Raw genomic sequence first — 23,755 nt, 5'->3', positions numbered from 1 at the left:
TTGAGGGCGAGCCTCCTTTTCCAATTTTTTTCCACTTCTCCTAAAAGCTTATGCTAATGTGAGGTAATTAAATTATATCAAAAGCTTTTAGCAGCACTTGGAGTACAACTGGTTTAATTTGAAGGACCATCAAGTAAATCATGAAGTGATTCTGTCCTTGGACACATATCTATCTCTCTCTCTCTCTCTCTCTCTCTCTCTCTCTCTCTCTCTCGCCTCTTCGGGTAACTGTGTTTGGGCTGGCTGGATGGACTCTTTCGCTACTGCTGCTGGGCCTGGTGTTGGTGTGTTGTGTTGCCTGTGCCTTGGCTGTTGCCTGTGCCTTGGCTGGCTTGGTGCTTTGGATTGCTATGCTGGCTGTTGTTCTGTTTTGGCCGCTGCTAGTTCAGCTGCGTGCTGCTCCTGCTGCCTGTGCTGCTGACTAACCAGTAGTGCTGCTGCTGTTTCTGCTGGTGTTGCTGACTGATGCGCTGGCAGGCGGTGTGGTGTACTACTGCACAGGAGCAGGATGAAGTCCTAGCAGGCCCAGTATACTGCAGTACACGGGCGGTAACTGTAGTGGACAGGAGCAGGGTGCTTGCTGGTAGGCAGCTCTGCCCCAGTATACTGCCATGCAAAACAAGAACGCAGTAACTCAAAAATGGTTGATTTTCAGAAATGGGCTTTAAACTACCTCATTTGTCTTGTGGCAAAAAAATGGTGGTCCAACACCGTCCCGTTTTAGAGAAAAATCATTTTGAAAGTGCAAAAATGACCAAAAAAACGTACTTCGGTGTTGGATTAAAGGTTACGTCGTGCAAAACAAACACGCAGTAAGTCGGTGAGTTAAGGTAAGCGTACCAATTAAGCCCACCAAAATCTAAATTTCTTTATTTTTCAATCATCTTCACACAATTCTTTTGTGAAATGATTTCTTAAATAGTAAGATTTACCTCTCTTCTCAATGTTTATCACTGAATTGATGAATATTTCAAAGTACAATATGAAGATTTTTTACAAGAAAAGTGAAAAGTCTGAATGGGCTTAAATGGTACCTTTGGTACCATTTAAGCCCACTTGTTATTTCTCTATCAAAATACCTGGTGAGGTGTGTGAGTTGAGTTTAAACAGTGTAGCCTACATGGCATAAATGGTTTCAGATCAAAATATTCTTCTAAAATGTAAGATTTAATAAAATAATGCATAAAACCTAATTAAACATTACAGCATCTCTTACTTCATATACTTCATAAAATTCTTCATCCAAACAGAGAAATTTATTTTTTCTTATTGATTATTGTTAGTTCATTACATTACGCCTTTTTGACCTACTACTTCAGATTGTACAGCACTTTTTATGTCCCTCAAAGGCATTTTTCATTAGCATGCATGCCAACTTGCATGCATTTCAATGGGGTGTACCATTTAAGCCCACCTTGTACCCATTAAGCCCGCCTATACAAAAAGCTATTTTATGGAAATAATCAACTCCACAAAAACATTTCATGATGCATTTCTTTAAAGATCAATGCCAAACAAACTGGAATATGCTTAGAATTCATACCTAACCACCTTAAGTCTTACGGTAGAGTAAGATAAAGATGGTGTGTGGTTATAGCAAGAGAATATCGGCGTTTGCTCGCTCATAAAACACATCTTTCCATTTGAAGGGAAATGCTATAATTTAGTAAAACACTGCATGTATATATATAAAAATCATTACATTTACCTCTTAGTTCACTAAATATGAAAGTATTTTCAAAATATTTTACTTAAACTAGCTGAAATTCTATTACTTCTGACATGTCCCAAAACAGCAAAGTTTTGAGGCAACTTCTTGTCAGTAGTCCTGAGACTGGGTTCACTTGGACGGGGATAACTCGACGATAAAAAATGTGATTTGTTTGCAATAAAAAACATTTTGTCAGTTACTAAACCCTTTAATTGGATAGGGTGATGAACAACAAAATTCACCTTTTCCCTTTCTTTAAATTGACCTCAAAGTTGAAAGTGGGCTTAAAGGGTACATGGGCTTAATGGGTACGCTTACCTTACTGCTGCACTTTCCAATGGGAATGGTTTGGGAGTAGACAGTAATACTAGCCAAGAACGCAGTAACTCCTGCAGTAACTCCATTTTGTGGCAGTAATACCAGCCAAGTACGCAGTAACTCTGTTTTTTGTGGCAAAAAGACACACAAATGTTGTTTTTTCGGGTTTTTTGGGTGCATTTAATTTCTATCCAAAATAAGTATTACCAGGAAGTGTCACCACCACTTAATCGACAAAACAGTTGTCGCGCCATATAGGAAACTTTAAAAGCCTTTTTTCTCAGTTTGCCAGAATCTGAGTTACTGCGTTCTTGTTTTGTAGGGCAGTTTAGTGCACTGCACAGGAGCAGTGCGTGTTGCTGGCGTCCCAGTGTAGTGCACAGCAGTGGGTCCTGGACTTGCATCCTGCTTCCATTTTGGTCTCCATATACAATCATGAAGATATTGATCAATGTCTCGAGCAAGAGTCATAACAGTGATTAATTGCTTCAACCATTAAATCATACTTGTTTTAACTGCTAGAAGTTGGGGGGGGGCAGCTTGTCTGGGGCTCACAAGAGAAAATGTTAAACAACCACTGGTGTACAGGATCGGGGTGTCTGCTGACAGGCCCAGTGTAGTGTGTACAGGAGCGGCTCGGGGTGTTTGCTGGCGTCCCTACCTCCTCGGTCACTCGCTGCTCTCTGCCTCGGCTTTGCCCCGGCCCTGCCTCTGGAATCCCAGACATGCAAGGCATTCATTAGACCTCAGCAGACAAGCATTTCTTCACTGCCTTAAAGTCTTTTGCACGCCCCCCTCCCTTCACACATACACATGGTAAGTCTCTCTTTCTCTTTCTCTCTCTCTCTCTCTCTCTCTCTCTCTTTCTCTTTCTCTCTCTCTCTCTCTCTCTTACTCACACACACACACCCTTCTCCCTCTCCCTTCTTTCAAGCTGTTGCGCTTAAGCCGTTACACACAGAGTGCGTCCAGAGAAGTTTGATCTTATTCTCTCCCTCCTCACTCTCTCAGACAAGGAGGATTTTTTTTTCTCCCCAACATCACAAGAGCCTAACATACCCATTTTCAATAAAGTGCTGTACTGTCTCTAGAAGCCCTTTATTATTAGGAAATAAAAAATAGACAAGGTGGGGGGGGGACGACAACAAAGACAGAGGAAATGAAATGGGGTTTATGTGTGTAGGTGGGGGTCAGAGTAGCGAGGGGGGTTTGATCACAGTGCGCTCAATAGACTCTAGTGAGTAAGACGGTGTGTGCATGCGTGCGTGTTGGTGCCCAAGAGGATGTTGCTGCTGCTGCTGCTGCTGCCTTTGCCATCTCCCCCCTGTTGCTCCGTCAGGAATGTGACCCAGTACTGACCCATGGGGAGTTTTTGGTGCTTGAACGCCATCAAGGGCCCTCCCCTCCCCTCCCCTCCCTCCCCGGCCCATGTAGACAAACACCCCTCCACCTCCCAGCAGGCCTTCGTCAGCCCCGGGTTGCGTCACGACTCATGCCGCCCGCGCACATTACAACACATCTTGTGTTTTAGTTAGTTATCTACTATCGATGGTACAATATATAGGTTTTCTTCTCTCTTCTCTTCCTCTACTCTTCAGCACATTGAATGACTGTTATGGATGATGACGATGTGCTATATAAATAATAAAACAAATTGATTGATTGAGAATTTGCTGCACAGAATTTGCTGCTCAGTACATTTCCCATTGCTCGTCATCACCTGCAGCAGCCATCTCTATGGTAACTCCGGTGACCCGTCTCTCTGTCTGCAGCCTTCTATACCAGAAGAAATGTTCTGTTCATTTTGTGCGTTGGCACAGTCTTGTGATTTAAATATAATAATCTATAAATAATAATCTGTTTTTATATTATTTATTGCAGCGTTGTCCTCTACGTCATCTAATTATGGCAGAATGACGTGTGACTGGCAAACAGGAAGAGCTGTAGTGGCTGGGGAGGGAGAGTGGTGGTGTTGTTGTGGAGTGGAGTGGAGGAGGGGGAGGGGGAGCAGGACTGCAGAGAGTGGTGGTGTTGTAGTGTTGTGCTGAGGCTCGATGGAGCGGGGGGGGCGGGATGATTAGGGCGGACTGTGGGTAGGTTCCGTCGGCTCCTGGTGTTGTGGGGGTGGTATGTGGGTGAGTGTGTGCTGCGGGAAACGGTAGTGGCTGGCTGTTCTAGTCTGGTGCTGACGGTGGTGGTGGTGGCGGGGGGATGGGGGGCTGTTGATGTTTTTCGTAGCAGAAGTGGTGAGCCAGGTGTGCTGTTGACTGCTTTTAGTGTGCGTCAGGCTGACCCTCACCCACTCGCTCGCTCACTCGCTTGCTCTTCCACTCTGAGTGCTGCCGAGTGCTGTGCATTACCTTTACGTCTGTGTGTGTGTCTACGTGCACATGGGCAAGTATGTGGATGTGTGTGTGTGTGTGTCTGTCTGGGGTGAGAGTATTGGATATATGCAGCCATTTACAAGAGAGGAGAGTGTGTGTGTGCTGGGGGGATAGGGGGTGGGCGGGCGTGAGGTGTTCCTTTTTCTTTAAAAGGGGTATGATTGAAAATAATAGGGGAATAATGGAAAAAAAACAGCAGCAGCGAGGTGAGTCAGTGTGCTGTTTGTGTTTTGGCTTCATTATCGATAGCTGGACCACTAATGAAAGTGTTTACCGAGGATGCGGCCGCCAGGATCCGCTCGTCCTGGTTGCTCTGCGTCAGGCTCTGGCCACGTGCTGTTGCCAGGGAGATCAGCTTGATAAGATCGCACCATTCAGGGTACTAACTAACAAACCCCCACCCTCACCCCCCACCACCGCACGCACGCACGCACCAGCCACCCACAAAAAAGGCCATCCAACGCAACATTGCCAGTCAGAACCAGAAACATTCAGTCCGAAACATTTTTTGCTGATGGTTTTATTCACTCCAAAAGCAATCAGACCTAAACTTTTGCTGTCATTCTCTGGGTATCTGCAACACCTGCTGGTAGAAAGAAAGCTAGAAAGACACAGCTGTGATTGATAGCAACCCATTTCATACTCAGTAAGGTTTTCACTAAAAATCAAAACTACGGTACCCCTCACCCAGTACAGTGATGTTCTTCATTATCTAGCTGTGTAACGTACAGGTGACTGATTATGTGAGTTCGGAATCGGTGTGTCCAGAGCTCAGTCTTAACACTCACCTGTCACCTTCTTAGCACGCTGCCTTCCTGACCTGTTTAGGGTGAGCTGCTCTGGTGTTGCCTTCATCATGACCCGACGTGGGGAAGCCTCTGTGAAAGGCAGCAGCAGCAGCAGCAGCAGCAATGGAAGCAGCAGCGTGTAACCACTGTGGAATTGGAATTACTTGCGCGGCGAGAGGGAATGCATTACATGAATAATGAATGAATTCAGGCGAATGAATGGAAGGAGCGATTAAATGAATGAAATAAAATTGGATGACTGAAAGTGAAAAATGTCTGTCAATGAATGAAAAAAACATGAATGAATGAATCAATACATGGATGAATGGAGGAATTAATTTAATGAATGAATGAAAGATAAAAAAATAAGTGTGTCGTGCCGCCAGTAGTGAGTCTTGATGCCACCTGATGGATAGACGGAAGTCAGTGAGTGAAGCACTAGACTGCCCGAGTTGTTATTTATTTTGTTTATGTACGTTGATATATCCACGTAACCTGCATGAAAAGTTTTGCTCTGCTTGGAATTGGAATGTTCAGAATGTACGCACTTGGCTCAGTGAAGTAAGACTTTAGTAGTGGAGTAGGTCTTATCAGCCTATTTCCTGTATAGGATGGAAGAAGCCGAAATGGAAAATGATGCAGTCACCCCTTCCTTCACATGGTCTGCTGGGGGCATGAGGTTTAAAACGCATCCCAGAGGCCCTTTTGAGGAAGAGAGGGAGCCAAACAAGTACTCCTCTGTTCCGAGGTCATAAACCGTAATCATTGTTTTCGTAACTCGTTTTTACAGCTCTGTGTAAAAAACAATCTTTTGATCAGTAGTATGGGGAGAAGAAACGTTGGCAGCGTCTCCTGTACCCTCATGTGCAACCAACTTTGCCAGCCCTCCTTCGTTATGTTTTTTTCTTTTCTTCTTTTCTCTCTCTCCTCCTCCCCTTTTATTTATAAGCAACGGCACACTGCCCCGTCACGCGCTTGGAATTTAAATTGCCAACCAACGCTCCACCACATTCCATTTAGCATTCGCAAAAGGTCTTAGAGTCGTGTTATCTCGCGCGTCAGGGTCTGAACACCACGTGGCTGCACAAGAGAAGGGGGATGCCTCTCATGCCAACCAGACACTGCAGAACGCAACAAAACATTGAAAAGAAGTGCACAGCCAGCCAGCTAGTCAGCCAGCCAGTCAGGGGGTTGTGGTATTGGGTATTTCCTAGTCTCACTGCAACTGCAAGAGAGTCCGGCTTGACGCAGACACACTCGCTCGGGTGTTTTCTGCTTGTGTAAACGTTTGCTGGGAGTCGGCCGGTGCTGACCCGCAGACTTGGCTGTTTGGGTTATGCAGTTCAGTCTGGCACGGAGGGCTGGAGTGTTCCAGGAACACCATTCGTAGCCAGCGCAGGCTGGCCGCTACCAGCATCATCAGGTGCTTTATGAGTCCATTCACACACGGTCCTGGAATTAAAAGATACTTTAGTGTGTACTTTGGATTGATACATTCGGTGCCAACAGCCAGGGAGAGTTATTATTTTACAGTCAGACTCATTTTTATTTATCTGAAGCATTGATGATACATTTGTACTGCATATTTCCACCGATGCGAGCCGATGAAGACGCAAGCAATTGGTTCTTCAAAGTGTTTATTTTTTAATGTTTCTTTGAGGCACCAGTGGGGAAACGGTGTAAAAAGATGCTCAGGCTTTTCGTGTGTGTGTGTGTGTGTGTGTGTGTGTGTGTGTGTGTGGGTGTGTGTGTGTGTGTGTGTGGGTGTGTGGGGGTGTGGGGGTGTGTGTGTGTGGGGGTGTGTGTGTGTGTGTGTGTGTGGGTGTGTGTGCGGGTGCATGTGCATGTGCATGTTTATGTGCAGTTGCAACAGATTGTAGGGAGATCTTCACCTAAATTATTTTTCTGCCACAAGAAGCTGCAGAGGTGAAGAGCAAAACCACAAGGCACCCAACATCAACTACTCTTGACAGACACACACACACACACACACACACACACACACACACGTGCGCGCGCGCACAAACACACACACAAACACAAACAGATTCTCTTATGTGGCACTTTAGTCATAGCCACAATGATGGAAGCTTGTTAAACAGTGCAGGCCGGAATGCTATTCTCTCACTCAAGAGTTGGCACTGCACAGCCGTTTCACAGATATGATTCGCCCGTGGCCCTCCTGCCCTGACCAATCATGGCCTTACCAATTACGTTGACCAGTACGATGAGGAACCGTGTTACCAGACCAGGAGGGTATGCTAAGAACATGGTAAACACCAGGCTTAGTTAACCTTCAGGAAGTGGTAAACCGCTAAAAGCTACATATGCAGACGTCATTTAGGTAAAAATGAGGACTCCTCTATTACTGGTAGATGATTTCTACCACAAGGTTAACTTAACCTGGTTTACTACTGAACCAGCTCCTTAATATACCCCCCCAGGGCAGCAGAGAGAGCACGTGAAGAGAATGCAATGTTTCCCACAGATTTTTTGTTAATCACTCCCATGTCTCTGATATGGTTAACCCCCACCACCTTGACTATCATCATCATTGGCACAGCTATGTCCAGTGTCCTATGAAATGTGATTTGGAAAAAAACCTAAAATTGGTAAAGCAACTTTTGAAAATGTTTGCATTTTTCTTTAGCGTTTCTGGGATTGAAGTCGAAGTGATAGGTGATTGTCGTCAAGGTGGTTGGTGTTTATTGTCAAGGTGGGGAAAGTCTTGGCATGTAGAATGTGAAATGTCTTTTAGAGCATCAGTTTGTCTGAATGGGCCTGGAATTGGCCCTGCATGACCATGCTCAGGACCAGACGTCATACGGGAACATTTGTAGTAGTAGTAGTAGTAAGGATATACTCCATGTAGTGTGCATGCACATGTACACACATACCAACGCACAGTAGTGTGTAGTTGCTCGGAGGCATAAATGAAACGTGCACACACTCGCATACCCACTCAAACAGTAGTATAAAGTTGTAAGGAAGATGTATGTATGAAACACATTCACACACGCCCACGCAAACAGTAGTGTGAGCTAAGCCTTTGACTTCGATATTCGATATTCGAATATAATTCGAATGTTAAGAAAAATTGAGACATTCGAACGAATATTAATTGGCCATTAATATTCGAATCTGACATGGGTATTGATTTTTTGGGTATTTCATTGGTAGACTATTGATTAAAATTATTTCCTTGTAAACATCGCAATTCACAGTCTCAATTTATTTTTTCCATGGCTGGTTAATCACTACAGCTGTGTTGAGAGAGTCGCGTGCGTGGCTCATCTCTCTGTGTTCCGTAGCAGGAGACTTGCGGCAGGCAGTCTCCCCCAGTGTCCGCATAATAAGCAGATGAGCGCTGCAGAGTTCCATTCAAGTGAATGGCTATAAACAAAGCATCATCACATTAGTTTCTAGAGTTGTTGACGAGTTTCTGGAATTATGTGATTCAACCCACAAGTACCTGTGATTACGCCAAGAGTAAGATAATAACTTCTTGTTTTTTGGATTTTGACCAAATTAGGCAGACTGCAGGTGATGATTTTGTTAGCATGTTTTTAGCGCACTGCTAGTTTGTGTAATGTTCGTTTTTAAACAGGAGCAGTCATCTTACCTAGACCTACAAACACACTACCCAAATGTCCGTCATTAGTGATAGAAAATAAATACATATTTGTTGATATTAGTGCTGTGTGCTCAATTCTCATGATTCCCATATGATCCAATTCAAATTTTAACTTGGTGTACAACTTTGACATGGCTGCTAGCTTTGCCATGTTTTAATCTGCATTCACACCTCTAAGTACCGTCTAATAAGTGCTGAATGATCGCTAAACAATAATGGCTGTTTGAATGCATGTTGTTAATGGGCCATTAGGCTACATCTCTGGTTGGAGTAGCCTTTTACTAGTCACTGACTGGGGGAAAGAACAACGTCAGCTTGATATCAGGTCTAACTGGGGCAATTTTAATGGTAAAAAATATGGATAAATATTCGAATATATTCGAATATCGTTTTTCATTTAGAAACGAACTTCGACTATGATTTTTGGGCACAAGTCAAAGCCCTAGTGTGAGCGGTTGTGAGGATGTTTGTACGTATATGTATGTGGATCTTCCGGTTGGCCCCCCTTTGCTTGGACATATTTGCATGTTTGAAGGAAAACATGTTGACTTGTCCTTCATACTTGTTCCATGTATGCATTGTCCGCACACACACACACACACACACACACATACACACACGCGCACACACACACGCCTCCTCTTTCAACCTACAACACGTCGTCCCGCTGGCTGCGAAATGTGAGGTGGCTCGTCAGTCGTCAGTAGACTACTGTGCATTAGCAGGGGTCGTGTAAGGCAGCCAGCCTTCAAAAAAATTGTGACAAGCGTACGAGGTGTGTGTGTGTGCGCGTATGCGCATAGTCTTGCACATGCGCGAATGTGCGTGTGTGTACCCCACCCTAGTCCATTGTTGTTTGGGTTTCACCCATCTGTGTAGGCTTGGCGCTGTAGGGACAGACGCTGCCAAAACAGCCCCCAGCATTTTGCCTTGGTGTCACCCCAACCCCCATCCCCAGTCACACACACGCACACACACACACACAGTAACAGGCTTAAGCTAGATTTATGCTTCGGACGCATAGAATCTGCGTCCGTCCGTTTTCTGTCTATGCGAGTCCACGCCCCCCTCTCAGAGGCTCTGCGCCCGTCGTCGAGCGCCTCGAAAAAATTCTAACTATCCGTCGGACGGACGCGGAGTACGCAGACAAAAAGGCACTATGATTGGTCGTCTCGCTACTTCCTTGTTCTGTTCTTGTGGCAGCGCAATGCCAGTAGTTTGCGAGAGCAGAGCTGTATTCTGTTAAAAACTTTAATGCCTTGTGTGTAAATGTTTTTAAATACACGAAGCTACAAGCTAAGTAACAAACAATGCATCAGTTGAACACTCGTGGCACAATGCCTGCGGTTTTACTACCGTTCCTCCACCGAATGTAAACACACATAGGCAGAATCAACTGTCTTTACATGCTTGCATTTTCTGCTCGTGAAAACAGACTGGGTATGTCAAATAATGATACCAGTGCATTGCCTTTGCAATTTGTGTGAAAATACCTAGCTAACCGGGATAGAAAGCAACATTGCTTAATAATGACCGCAATGCTTACAATGTAGTGAAAGTAGCCTAATCGCGCAATTTCAAATGTGGCTCGCGACGAGACCTCGGACCTCGCAGAACTCGCAGATGCATGAATACAATGTTGGTTCGTGGCCACTCCCACGCGAGTTTTGACGAGCGCAGTTGCAGAAGTCTAATCTGACCTTTAGCCGTGTTTTCACTGTCACTGATATAATGCATCTTAACTGCACTGCACTGCACAGATGGCTGCCTGTGGCTGTGGCTGTTGTGGTGGTTACATTTTGTGTCATGGGCCTACTGTAGTTGTTGTAGAATGCTTCACCTGTTCTAGAATGCTTCACCTGTTCTAGAGCCATTACTTGGTTAGTTACGCCACTGCTTCCTGCTTTCTGCTTCCTTCCAAGCATCATTTGCCTTGTTCTCAGGCTTGTCAGGTGCAATCAGCGCAGAGCCCTCCCTGATGACTCTGTGTGCCAACCTGCCTCGCAGCCAGTCAGACTGAGCGGCTGACTGGTTTTGCCTCTTCATGCAGCCTGAGCAAAACACTGGTCTTGTTGTTTGGCCACCACGTCATCATTTTTTTTTTTTAAATGCGGATTCTTTTGTTTTGTGTCAAGTTTCAAGTTATTGTACTTAATTAGGAGGTGATCTGACCCATTTACTGATCCCCCTGACTAGCTCCCAAGAAGAGGCATCTCCGCTCTTGTGAACAGAGGGAAAGCTGACATAATGCCTCTTTCTCACACACACATGCACGCACGCACGCACGCACACAGTAAAATTGGAGAGAAAGAATTGTTTTATTTCCACAAAAATGCTAATTGGCTCTCAGACAACACACGCTTTCAAAAACAACCTGGTCACAGCTGCCATTCTGATTAGTCCAGCCCATCTCTCCTCACTGTGCTAAGGCATTGTCTGCTCATTGCAGTCACAACATGTTCCGTTTCCCAAGTACCATAGACACCCCAGTCTTGAAGAAGCATGCTTTGTAAACTCCTGGGCGTCTGACGGTTGCGCAATCCGGTTAAGTACACTGTTGGCTTTTGTTTATGACCAATGTGGGGGAGTAGCATGTTACAAGTAACAGGGTGTTAAAGTACTGTAAACTTTAAGTCATTTTCTTCTTCATTCCTGGTTTTGTTTTATTGGCATTACATATTTATGGCTGTTTCAATGAGCAGCATAATTGCAATACCTACTCTGGCCACCATCATACACAGAGCACCTTTAAGAGAAGGCAATTGGACATTGCACGGGCATATGAATGTTTTAAGTTCAGCAGAAAATCATAAACACAAGATCCTTGGCCTCTATTGTAATTAATACTATTCATACTATGAATACTATTATTTGCTGAGCCTTAAAAACATAATCAGTGTGTCACAGACTGATGAATGTAGGCAAATATTTGATACCTTAACTGTCAACATTGTATTTGACAGTTGTCTCAATATTAGCCCATCCTTATTTGTGTGCCCTACCTTTCTTTATTAATTAGTAGTTATCATTATTACACATAATTTTCATTATCCAGAGTATGACAAGGATGACTAACCAGTATGTTTTGATTTAAAATGATTTGTATTTGTTTTTTTGTGTGTGTGTTTTTGTTCGTAAAGTTGTATCATCTTACTTCCCAGTAGAGGACAGCCATAACTTCATCTGAATGCCATGGGCCAAGGTCCCGTAGCTCTTCTACTTTTACTTTATCTTTGTATGTTGCGTGGACATAGACACAATGAAGGACAGTTGCTAGTAGAGAGGGACTCCTTAACATGCGTCTCTGAGAGTTTGTTATGGTTTTTGTTTGGGTTTGTACGTGTCTTTTTAAGGCAAAAACAGAAAGGTTGTGGAGGATACAGATAAGCTGAATAATACAGACCGACAGAGGACACATAGATGGCGCTGAAGCATGTGGAGCAAAAAAAAAAAAGTGTGTTGATCAGTAGCGGCCATTGAGGACCCCAGAGGACCCCCACGCTCCTCCGATGCTTTCAAAGAGGAGGGGAAAGCCGAGGCAGATTCCACACACACACACACACACACACACACACACACACACACACACACACACACACACACACACACACACACACACACACTGCTTCCATATCTGCTTCTGTTGGAATGCAGTGTGCAGTTCGGCCCTGGTAAGGGAGGAGGAGGAGGAGGAGGAGGAGTGTCTGTGTCCGTCCTCTCCTCTCCTCTTAGCACACGCTGTTGCCTGTGCGCGCCATAACTCTCTTCTTTCCCTTCTCCCTCTCTCCCTCTCTCTCTGTGTCTGTGCGTCTCTCCCACAACTCTCCTTTGGTCTCTTCTTTCGAACCGCTGTGGTGCACAAAGGGTTAAGGCCGAGCTTCTCCCCTTCAGAGCTGGGAGAGGCCATTGAATGGCTACCCTCTGCAGCCAGCGAACGCATTGGTTAAGGTTGAGGGTGGATCATGAGCTGCCTCTGTGCCCTGGACTGGATCGTCCGCTCACGGATCGGGAGTTTGTGGGCGGGTTAGCAGGCGTGCTGTACATGTGTGTACGTGCAATCTATGCCTGTGTGCTTCAGCGTTGCCGTGTGCTATACCTCACACCAACAGCAACATGACTCATACGCTTACACACACACACACACACGCACTTGCCAATAACCAGACAAAACGTACACATGGGGTTGTTTGTGAGCGCGTGTGAGTATGTATGTTTCCTACACATTTTCGTACGTGTGGAATTTGTTCAATCCCTCCTGAAAGGAGAGGCTTCCGTGAGGGGCCCACCTCCCCTTGCTCCCCCTCCCCCTCTCACCTCCTGCTTGCCTGTCTTGCCCGAGGCAGGCAAAAACACACACAATACGGACACACACACACACACACACACACACACACACACACACACACACACACACACACACACACACACACACACACACACACACACACACACACACACACACACACACACACACACACAAAAACAGAGTGTGTTGCCTCCTGCAGAGAGGAGTGGGTGGTGTAATGGCCATGGGCTGCCAAAACAGATGAAGAGGAGACGAGGGGATGGGGAAGAATGGTGGTGTTTTGGACTCACCTCACAGGGCCTCCTCTCCTGTCTTCTCCTTTCTCCTCTCATCGCTTCTCCTTTCGCCTCTCCCCTCTTCTCCTTTCTCCTCTCCTTGCTTCTCCTCCCCTCTGTCATTCGTCGTTGCTATTGTCAGAAATTAACACAGTCCATACCCCATACAAGTGCTACACACATGTTGTCCTGTTTTTGTTCTTAGCTTGTTTTTTTGTTACTTGTTACTTCCTTGCCCTCTCCAATGAAATAAAAAAAACCTTAATACCTTCTGGCAAATCTGTTCTCAGAATTCCCCCTTTCCCCCCCTCCTACTCTTAACTCATGGGCAGAACAACACCAGAATGTTTAGCCTATTTAAAGTAGAGTAGAATTGAATGAACACCTTTTATTGTTATTGTTTTCTTTTTCACGTGCCAAAATTAATTTCCATCAGCATTTGGCCTGTTAGCGGGTGTTGATTTCGAGCCCTTGTGGTATTGTAATGTAAAAGATGACGAGGGAAGGAAGTGGTGTGAAAGGAGAAAGCTGGAGAACCTTGCAGTAGGGATGAGATTCGATATGAATTTTCGATACGTTCGAATTTAGAATATGGTAGTCCTTTTTAATACGAAAACTCAAAATGTCTATCTCAAAGTCCGCACTCATAAAAATGCAGACTCCACATATAGAGAATATACATTGAGTTTGGAATAGTGGGTTTGCCAAAAATTCCCATCCCTACCCTGCAATCGAATGTTTAACCATTTATTAGGTGCAAAAAGACACAACAGACATTTCGATCGTTAGCATTGTCTTCAGAGTCCAAAGGAAGAAGTGCTGTATTCTGGAAGGATGATGGCTTGGCCTTTCCCCCTTGGAAGGAAAGCAGTGCAACTCTAATCCTAAATACTCAAGGGATATCGTTGTGAGTGCTTTCCTTATTTTTGTTCTATTGTTGTGTTTTTTCTTATTTTGAGCCATATCAAAGAGAACTTTTACTTATTTCATTAAAATTCAGACCAAGTAGGAAAATCAATCATGCATATGACGACATCCCTAACCTATTGTGAGAAGCGGCATGTAGGCCTATTGAATGTGTGATGCCAGTCTTTCTCTCTCTCTCTCTCTCTCTCTCTCTCTCTCTCTCTCTCTCTCTCTCTCTCTCTCTCTCTCTCACACACACACACACACACACACACACACACACACACACACACACACACACACACACACACACACACACGCGCGCGCGCATATATATATGGGTGGTTGACGTTTAAGGGCGGAACGAAAAAAAAAGACGTTTTTCCAATTCCTGAAAAAACGATGGGAAAATTGGAAAAAAAATAGAAAAAAATAAAGCTCATAGGTGGAATTTCGCCTAATTTTTGCCATTTTTGGGAAAATGTGGCCTGCGGTGTGACATCCTTGGTGTGACATTTCTGTAAGATACCATAAAATGATTAATATTCTGCACAAACATATTACCCATGCTCTTTGTACTATTGTTCCTTTAACCCCCACCCCACACACACACTACTACCCACCCGCACCCCCACCCCCACCCACACACGCCTATGCATTGTACAGGCAGATTACTGTGATTTCACTGCATGGTTTCACTCTATTACTTGTAATAATTGTGTGATTGTGACAAATAAATCTCCTGGTATCCTTATATCCTTGCATGATACATGAAAAACAAGTAAGGATTGAGTGACACATTGCATAAGCATGTCACACCGCATGACATGAAGTCACACCACAGGAAATTCACTGCATTGTGGCCATTTTAATCCTTTTGTACATAAATGACCTCTGAGATCATGCTAACTAGATAATGATATTGTGTTTAATCTTAATATGTGTTTTCATTGATAAAAAACTTTTTTCCCCTTCTATAAGAGCAGTCACACCACAGGACACCGTAAAATGAATCTAAGCATTGCATGACAGAAACATTGCAATATGTAGACATATTAAGAGGTGAAGAGTCACATTAAACTTCCAGACCACTCTCCAATAGCTGAGGTACTGACTGGTTAGGAGCCGGTCTTTAAGACCCTTGTAGTTGGCCTTGCAGCTGCCCGTTCACCAACATTGACATAACTTACATGTCACCCCACAGGACGCAATTTGTGTTACGAAATGGAACTTGTAGTTAATGTTGCTGTCTTGAATTTTTTTTACATTCACATATCTTAATATCACGTTAATATTTATGCTATCATGCCAAATGCTTCATACATTGTTCAAAATGCTGTTGGTTAATTTATATACTATATTCCAGGTTTCATTAATGTTAGTCACACCGCAGGATATTTGACATATAAACCTTTACATAAATCTTAACAAAAATGTTTCTTCTCATCTAAGACTAATATGAAACATACTGACACATGAAACATAAATACCACATCTTCTTTATTGACATTTGTTGGCGCAAGAGGAAAGATAACAGTTTTGTAGGTTTTTAACCAATGTTACGAAAAAACAAGGAGTCACGTCTCCCACCCATATACACACACACACGCACACACACTCATATCCTGTCTTATACCCTCTCCTCTGCGTCTGTGGGTGGCTGGCAGACCTTAAGCTGTAGCTACTGGCCTGGTGGTAGTATGGAAGTATGGAACCAGACACTATGAAGTGAGCTACAAGCCGGACTACTCACTTCATCAGACCAAATGGTAAAATCACTCATGACCAGAGCCCTAGATTAACTTTTTTCACCACCAGCCAAAATGACTGGTAGATGCCAATTGTACTAGCCAAACACATACTCAATAATAGGTCAAATGGCTAGTAAGTTTTCAGTCAAACTGAAATTTCACCAGCATTTGTCACCTGCCTGGGTTGAGGGGGGAACAGCTTCACGCAGGTGCATTTGTCTGGTTGGCTGGTGTTATTTTAGAGCCCTGCTCATGACCATATCCCTAACCTATTGTGAGAAGCGGCATTTAGGCCTAGTGAATGAGTGATGCCAATTTCTCTCTCTTAATACACACACACACACACACACACACACACACACACACACACACACACACACACACACACACACACACACACACACACACACACACACACACCCTCATATCCTTTCCCACACCCTCTCCTCTCGTCTCCCTGTGTCAGTGTGGATGGTTGGCGGACCTTAAGCTGTCGCTGCTTGTAGTCGGGCCGGGTGGCAGCAGTGCCATTGCTGCTGCTGCTGCTGCTGCTGCTGCTGTTGCTGCTACATGGTTTATTTTTAACAGGCACGCTCAGAGACAGGCTTGTAGGTCACGTTGTTAGAAAGAGGCCAAAGCATAGGTTGCATTCAGTGCTCCGGAGGCTCTCCAATTGTTGACATCATGGAGGCTGCCCTGTTGGATGAAGGTCAGGCCGGGGCTCTGTAGAGCCCCTCTTGCTCTCTACGCTCTCTACGCCTGGTGCCACTCGTGACACACACGGCGACATGCCAATGTGACCACCGACCAACCACTCTTTCAGCATGGTTTGCTTTTGCCCCCCACCCGCCTGCCTTCCTGCCACAGAGAGCAGAGATGGTGGGATAAGGTCTTGTGACATCGCGTCTTGACCCCAGAGAGACCCTTTTGAACTTGTATAGGCCCACTGAGCTCTATGTCTGAACTGTTTTGGCCTTCAAGGTCTGTGTGATTGTGTGTGATTGTGTGAGATTGTGTGTGTGTGTGTGTGTGTTAATGAGATTGTGTGAGAGTGTGTGTGTGTGTGTGTGTGTGTGTGTGTGTGTGTGTGTGTGTGTGTGTGTGTGTGTGTGTGTGTGGTGTGTGTGTGTGTGTGTGTGTGTGTGTGTGTGTGTGTGTGTGTGTGTGTGTGTGTGTGTGTGTGTGTGTGTGTGTTAGTGAGATTGTGTGAGTGCATACCTGTTGCATGTGAAAGAGATGGGATTGGTCGATGTGTTTGTCTATGTGAACGTGCTCGAAAGTATGTTTTGAGGGTTGGGAGGAACTGCATGTGTGCATGCATGATTGTGTGTTTGTTATTTCTTAAGCAGGGATGTGGTGTGTACATCTCCAAGGTGGTTGTAGTTCACAAACACTTCCACACAAGAAGGGGAGGGTGATGTTTGTTGATGTGTACATTTCTGAGAAAGGATGGTGTTTTTCAGGGCAAGTTCTAGGATTTTCTTCAAATAAGGTGTGTGTGTGTGTGTGTGTGTGTGTGTGTGTGTGTGTGTGTGTGTGTGTGTGTGTGTGTGTGTGTGTGTGTGTGTGTGTGTGTGTGTGTGTGTGTGTGTGTCTGTGTGTGTCTGTGTGTGTCTGTGTGTGTGTGTGCCTTATCACTGTTCAGAGCGCACCTCTTCCTGTCATTAGCCTTGACCTTGGCTTCTGACCCCCTGTGTGTCCGTGCAGCGCTGTGTTTATCAGGTTCTGTCCGCATGTGTCCGATACGCCTCCCTGACACACACTCATCAACACTGCTGTGCTGTCAACATCGACGACGACGTGCCTCTTATTACCCCCCCCCTCTCTCTCCCTCCCTCTTTCTGTCGCCCTAGCCTGCCCTTTACCTTTTCCTTTCCTGCCCGCTCCCCTGTTCATCTGTCTTTTGTCATGGCTCCAAGCAGCAACTGTTTTCTTAGGAGATGCGCAGTGCGCTCCAGGCCATCTCAGTTGTCTCTTCTCACACCCTCTCACCCCCTGTTTGCACGTGTGTACACACAAACACACACTCACTCACACTACATGTGCAGCACCCGCACTCGCACTTCCGTAACAAAGATTACAAATATGTTGCGTGCACTCATCGATGTTGTGTTTTTACAAAGTGTGTGTGTGCGCGTGAGCAGTGGAGGGAGGTCAGGGAGCTGTTGTGCTTCTTGGGACCGCTGCGTTTCCGTGGCTCCCACGGCCTCCAGGCACGCTCAGTCCGGCATCTGAAGTCTGGTCACATCGGCTCTGGCTTCCTCGGTCTGCACAGGGCTCTTTGTTGCTGCTCTCTGCCCAAGATGGTCACTCCAGTCAATATAATATTACACCCTTCATATTAGCATTTAATCACATGTGTATTATAGAAATACAGTGTTGCTCGTGTGGATCTGCATAAAGAGTACTGGTATATTATACTTACTTACTTATTTATTTGGCAATACTTCATTTTTTTTCACCTTTCAGACGTTTGAGCTTTTGTTTTTGTCTTTTTGTCTTTTTCCTCTCTTTTTTAAAAACTCAATAAGAACGCTAAAAGGGAAGAAGAGGAAAAAGCACATTCACTGATTTGATATCCGTGTTTGTTTCAATTGCTGGTGGAAGCAAGAATAGCTGTGTATAGTGCATGTGCTGCCAGCAAAATGTGTGAGTGTTGACTGTGGCTCGCTTTGGGGGAGAAATTGGGTGTAAAGCAGGCTCCATTAATAGCTACAGGAGGCGCTTCTTCGTTCCGGCTGAAATAAACTGTTTTCGACCTCTTTTAGTCACTGTTTTCATGTCTGAGGTTTTCAAATAGTATTTTTTTCACAAGTAAAGAGTTTTTAAATTGGCTTCCTCTCGCCCTTATTTGCTGTTCTTCCTCTGTCCATCCCTCTCTCCATCCCCCTCTACTTCCCTCCCATCCGTCCCTCCCACCCAAGGATATTTGATTTCTAAAATGTGTGTGTAATCGTTCTGTTTTAATATCTAAGTTATTGGGATGCTTGAGAAAAAGAACATGGGGGCGCAGAAGGAAGTGGAAGTGAAAGTGATGTAAACAGCCCTCACACTGTCTGAAGCTAACGATTCTTTCTTCGTGTCTCTCTCTCTCTCTCTCTCTCTCTCTCTCTCTCTCTCTCTCTCTCTCTCTCTCTCCTCCTCTCCACAGTGTGCCCGTCCTCTTGTAAGCACCGCGCCTGCTCCCGCGACGGCCACTGCTGCCACGACCTGTGTCTGGGCGGCTGCACGGAGCCCGGCCTGCCCAACAGGTGCGTGGCGTGTCGGCACTACCTGCACCGGGACACCTGCGTGGAGCGCTGCCCCCCTGGCTACTACACCTACAACGCCTGGCGCTGCGTGTCGGCTCGGTTCTGCCAGGACCGGTACCAGCAGTGCAAGGACGCCAACGGCACCAGCTGCCAGCACCACGTCATCCACCAGGGGGCGTGCCTGGCCGAGTGCCCCTCGGGGTACACCACCGCCAACGCCACCTCGTGAGTTAACAGTCAACACACACACACACACACACACACACACACACACACACACACACACACACACACACACACACACACACACACACACACACACACACACACACACACACACACACACGCGTCAACGCATAGGCATGCACACACGCACATGCTATGGTGCCCATCAGAGTATACCACTGCCAACGCCACCTTGCAAGTCAACACATGTGCATGCACACACGCGTGAGGTCGCACGCCACTGCCACTTGGGGTACTCCATGGCCAACCCCACCTTGTTAGTCAGTGCGCACGCATGCACACACACACTCTAGCATAAACACACACACACACCATGGTGCCCATTGGGGTACACCACTGCCAACGATATCTCCTAAGTCAGCATGGAACTACTACTACATACATACACACTCACTTGCTTACACATACACGCACACATCCCGCCTTTGTACACACACCCCTTTGTGGACACACCGATGTGTAGAAATTGAAAAACAGATGTATATGTCCTGCCACACCCCTTGTTTAAACATACTGCACTGCTCTCTGCCAAACGCTTACACAAAAATAGTCAGCGCACTACTGTGTGACTTTGTCCCAGTGCCCAGCCTTTCTTCAGAGTCTGACCCAAAGACACACTCCCTCGCCCTGAGTCATGCATGCGTGAGTCACTTGAGCATGTTCCAATGTCCATACACACACACACACACACAGACACAAATGCGCGCACACACATGCACAGTAGTAATAGGCCTAAAACACTCCTGTTCCCAATGCCCTCACAGACATGCGGTAGTAGGCTACACTTTTGTTTCAAGCAATGCTGGCTGGGCAAAATTCGAAACGCATTCACTGTGCCCTATTCAATTTTGCCTCCTCCGTGAATCTGTGGAGTGGAGTGTCAAGAATCGAGCTGAAATCACAAGAGTTCGGTCCCATTGTATAATTGTGGTGCAGCCGTGGCCTAGTGGTTAGAGAGTTGGTCTTTCAATCTAGGGGTTGCAGGTTCGAATACCCCCTGACCTCTCCCTACATGAGCAAGGCACCTAACCCCACATTGCTCAAGGGACTGTAACCAATACCCTGAAAAATAATAACTGTAAGTCGCTTTGAATAAATGAAAGCGTCGGCTAAGTGTAATATAATGTAATGTAATGTAATAATGCTGATGCAGAATGGGACCGGAGCTACTCTCTCCTCCCATTGCTCCCGCTGCTGCTCTCCTGAGCTCCCATTGTCAGCTGTCCTGTACGCAGCTACTGTTTATAAGTGCACCCATGGGAAGTAGTGCTACTATTCCCGGGGCCGTCCGCTGACAGACTTGGGTGAGCCTGAGACAAACTCCTCTGAAAGGGCCCCCCAGCCCCTCCCTCAGCACATGCAATGTAATGACGACCCAGTACGGGGGCCCCTCATCTATCTCCCTGGGCCCTGGACAACTAACCTGTTAGTCTTCCCTGTCAGTGGTTCCTGACTTTTCCCCTCACGGTACAGTGACTGCCAGTCTCTGCCAGTGGTGTGGTTTGGCCTCTCCTGGTGTCCATGCCTTGGAATGTGGAACTTTTTTTTTGTTAGATCGTCAGGAACAGCATTTTGAGGTTAACCCACAACTTCATATTTAAGGAGAGGGCAATACTGTCAGCTGTATGTGCTGTGTGTGTGTGCGCGTGTGTGTATGTGCGCGTGTGTATCCTGGGTGTGTCTTGACTGTGGGTGAACCCATGTTCATGGGGGCGTATTTGTTTGTTTTGTCTGTTTTGCCAAATGTTTGTTGTTCATGGTTGGGGGTGTGTGTTTGTTTGCATTCTTTGTTCTTTTTATGTGTGTGTGTGTGTGTGTGGGAGGCATATTTTCATGAGCGTGTGCGCTCTTGAGCGCCTTAATGCTCGTGTGTATTTACTTCTGTGGGTTTGCGCGTGTGTGCGTGTGCGTGTGCGTGTGCGTGCGCGCCGGTGCAAGTGAGATGTGAATCGGGTGCAGTTGCAGTGGGTTCCAGGGCAGCTGAGCAGGAGTGCCATGCAGAAGCAGGTCGCTGCTGCCGTGTGTGTGTGTGTGTGTGTGTGTGTGTGTGTGTGTGTGTGTGTGTGTGTGTGTGTGTGTGTGTGTGTGTGCAGGAAGATGAGACCTTTCGATGTCTGTCTGTGCATTCTGTGTGGCTTCACCACAGCAGGGCGTCGCAGAGCCAGACGGGCTACCGCTCACCCCGTCTCTATGGGCACAGCCAAACTCTTGTCTGCTCATGCCCTCTGCAACACACACACACACACAGTGTGAGACATATTCTCAATCTCACTCACTCGGTTACCGAGAGACGTTGTGGGTATCGCTGTGCTCTTGTCTGCAGTACTGTGTGACTGTCATTTATCCTCAGAATGTCACTGCACTCACTGTCTTGACTTTTTTCCCGTTCCTTTTACATCCTCTGTCTTCTGTTCTCTGGTTCCTTGTCAGCGCTGATGCATACCTGTTGTCTCTTTCTCTTGTCTCTTTCAGACATTTTTTTTGTGATCAATTTTTTATTGCGTTTTAATCAAACAAAAACACATACACAACACATGAAATGACAATGGACACAGCAATCAACATCCATACCACATCCACCCCCCACCTCAGACATTTTTGTTGAACCTTTTTTACCTCTCCATATCTTTCCCCCATCCATCCATCCATCCATCCATCCATTTCTACTCTCTCATCTATGTTTAGCCTTCTCCCTCCCTCCCTTCCTCCCTCCGTCCCCCGCATCTCCTCTTCTCCTCCTCCAAACTGGCTTCTTCTCCCTTCATCTCCTGTCTCCCCCTGCCTGCCTCCTTTTCCTTTCCGTTTCCCTAATCTCGCTGTGCGGGTCGCAGGGCTGGCTGTCCTGCATGTCCTTCTTTACGTGTGGCTCTGCTCTGCTCTGCTCTGCTCTACTCTGCTCTGCTCTTCTCTGCTCTGCTTTGGTCTGTGTGTGCATCACTGAGCCTGGAGAAAGGGAAGGGAATCCGCTCGTAAGCTTTTGAGATGGGGTCAGGTTTCACTCCGTGGTGCCCCTATATGTACGTACATGCACGCACACGCACACACACAAATGTACACGCGCATAGACGCACACGTACACGTACACGTACACGTACACGTACACGTACACGTACACGTACACGTACACAGGCACACACACACACACACACACAGACATGCTTACACACCAACTCAAACCATGACCTAATCAGCTCCCGTTATGTACACTATTTTATTTGAAGATGTGTTTGTCACTATGATGTGGGGGGGAGCACACGTCACCTCACCACTTGCAATTGCGATGTCTCCCTACATGTTAGTATCCCTAATCCATTTGTATACAATGCCTTTTTATTCCATGTGTATGTGTATTGATAAGTATCTGTGAGTGTTTATGTCTAACACGCACACACACACACACACGCACACGCACACACACACACACACACGTGCGCGCACACACGTTAGACCACCCACAGGGCCTTGGCTTCCCCTGGTGCATGCAAGTCCCTGTCTCTGTGTGTTCTTCACTGCAAAGCCAGCCAGCCACCAAAGATTCTCTCTGAGACAGAACTCCATTACATCGGGACTTCTCCTGACTGTTTGTCCAAGGGTCAAACAAACCCTGTTGTCCCCAGCTGTCTCCGTTCATACTTAGATACAAGTTTCTAAGTATTGTTGAGAGCCTCCATCTCCTGGCATGACTGATACAGTGATTCCCACAGACAAAGTGGTGCACATTGTGTGGTGCTACAGGCAAAAACAAAAATGGACCAGTGCAAGAAATGTTCTACGTGTAGCTCCATTGACATGTACAGTGCATCCGGAACGTATTCACAGCGCTTCACTTTTTCCACATTTCCAAGTTAAAATTAAAATTAGAATTGTATTATATTGATCTCTGTCCTCAAAATTCTACTCAAAATACCCCATTATGACCATGTGAAAAAAAAGTTTTCATGAGATTTTTGAAAATGTATTAAAATGAAAAACTAAAATCATATTTACATAAGTATTCACAGCCTTTGCTTAATACTTTGTTGAACCACCTTTGGCAGCAACTACAGCCTCATGTCTTTTTGAATATGATGCCACAAGCTTGGCAGACCTATCTGTAGGTAGTTTTGCCCATTCTTCTTTGCAGTACCTCTCAAGCTCTATCAGGTTGGATGGGGGATCTCTCCAGAGATGTTAAATCGGATTCAA

General features: G+C 45.8%; 1 protein-coding gene across 2 annotated transcripts in view; it reads left to right on the top strand.

Annotated features, from left to right (window-relative positions):
* The window catches only part of insra (insulin receptor a), a 79,463-nt gene that overhangs the window by 23,769 nt on the left and 31,939 nt on the right, over window positions 1-23,755 (top strand). For both annotated transcript variants that reach the window (XM_063218454.1, XM_063218455.1), the window contains exon 3: window positions 19,225-19,549. In XM_063218454.1, coding sequence (XP_063074524.1) covers window positions 19,225-19,549 — 325 coding nt within the window. The remainder of the gene's footprint in view (window positions 1-19,224; window positions 19,550-23,755) is intronic.

The sequence above is a fragment of the Engraulis encrasicolus genome, chromosome 16 (genome assembly GCF_034702125.1).
Source record: "Engraulis encrasicolus isolate BLACKSEA-1 chromosome 16, IST_EnEncr_1.0, whole genome shotgun sequence".
Taxonomy (NCBI): Eukaryota; Metazoa; Chordata; class Actinopteri; order Clupeiformes; family Engraulidae; genus Engraulis; species Engraulis encrasicolus.
The sequence above is the reverse complement of the archived record's forward strand: the minus strand, read 5'-3'. Positions and strand labels throughout refer to the sequence as shown.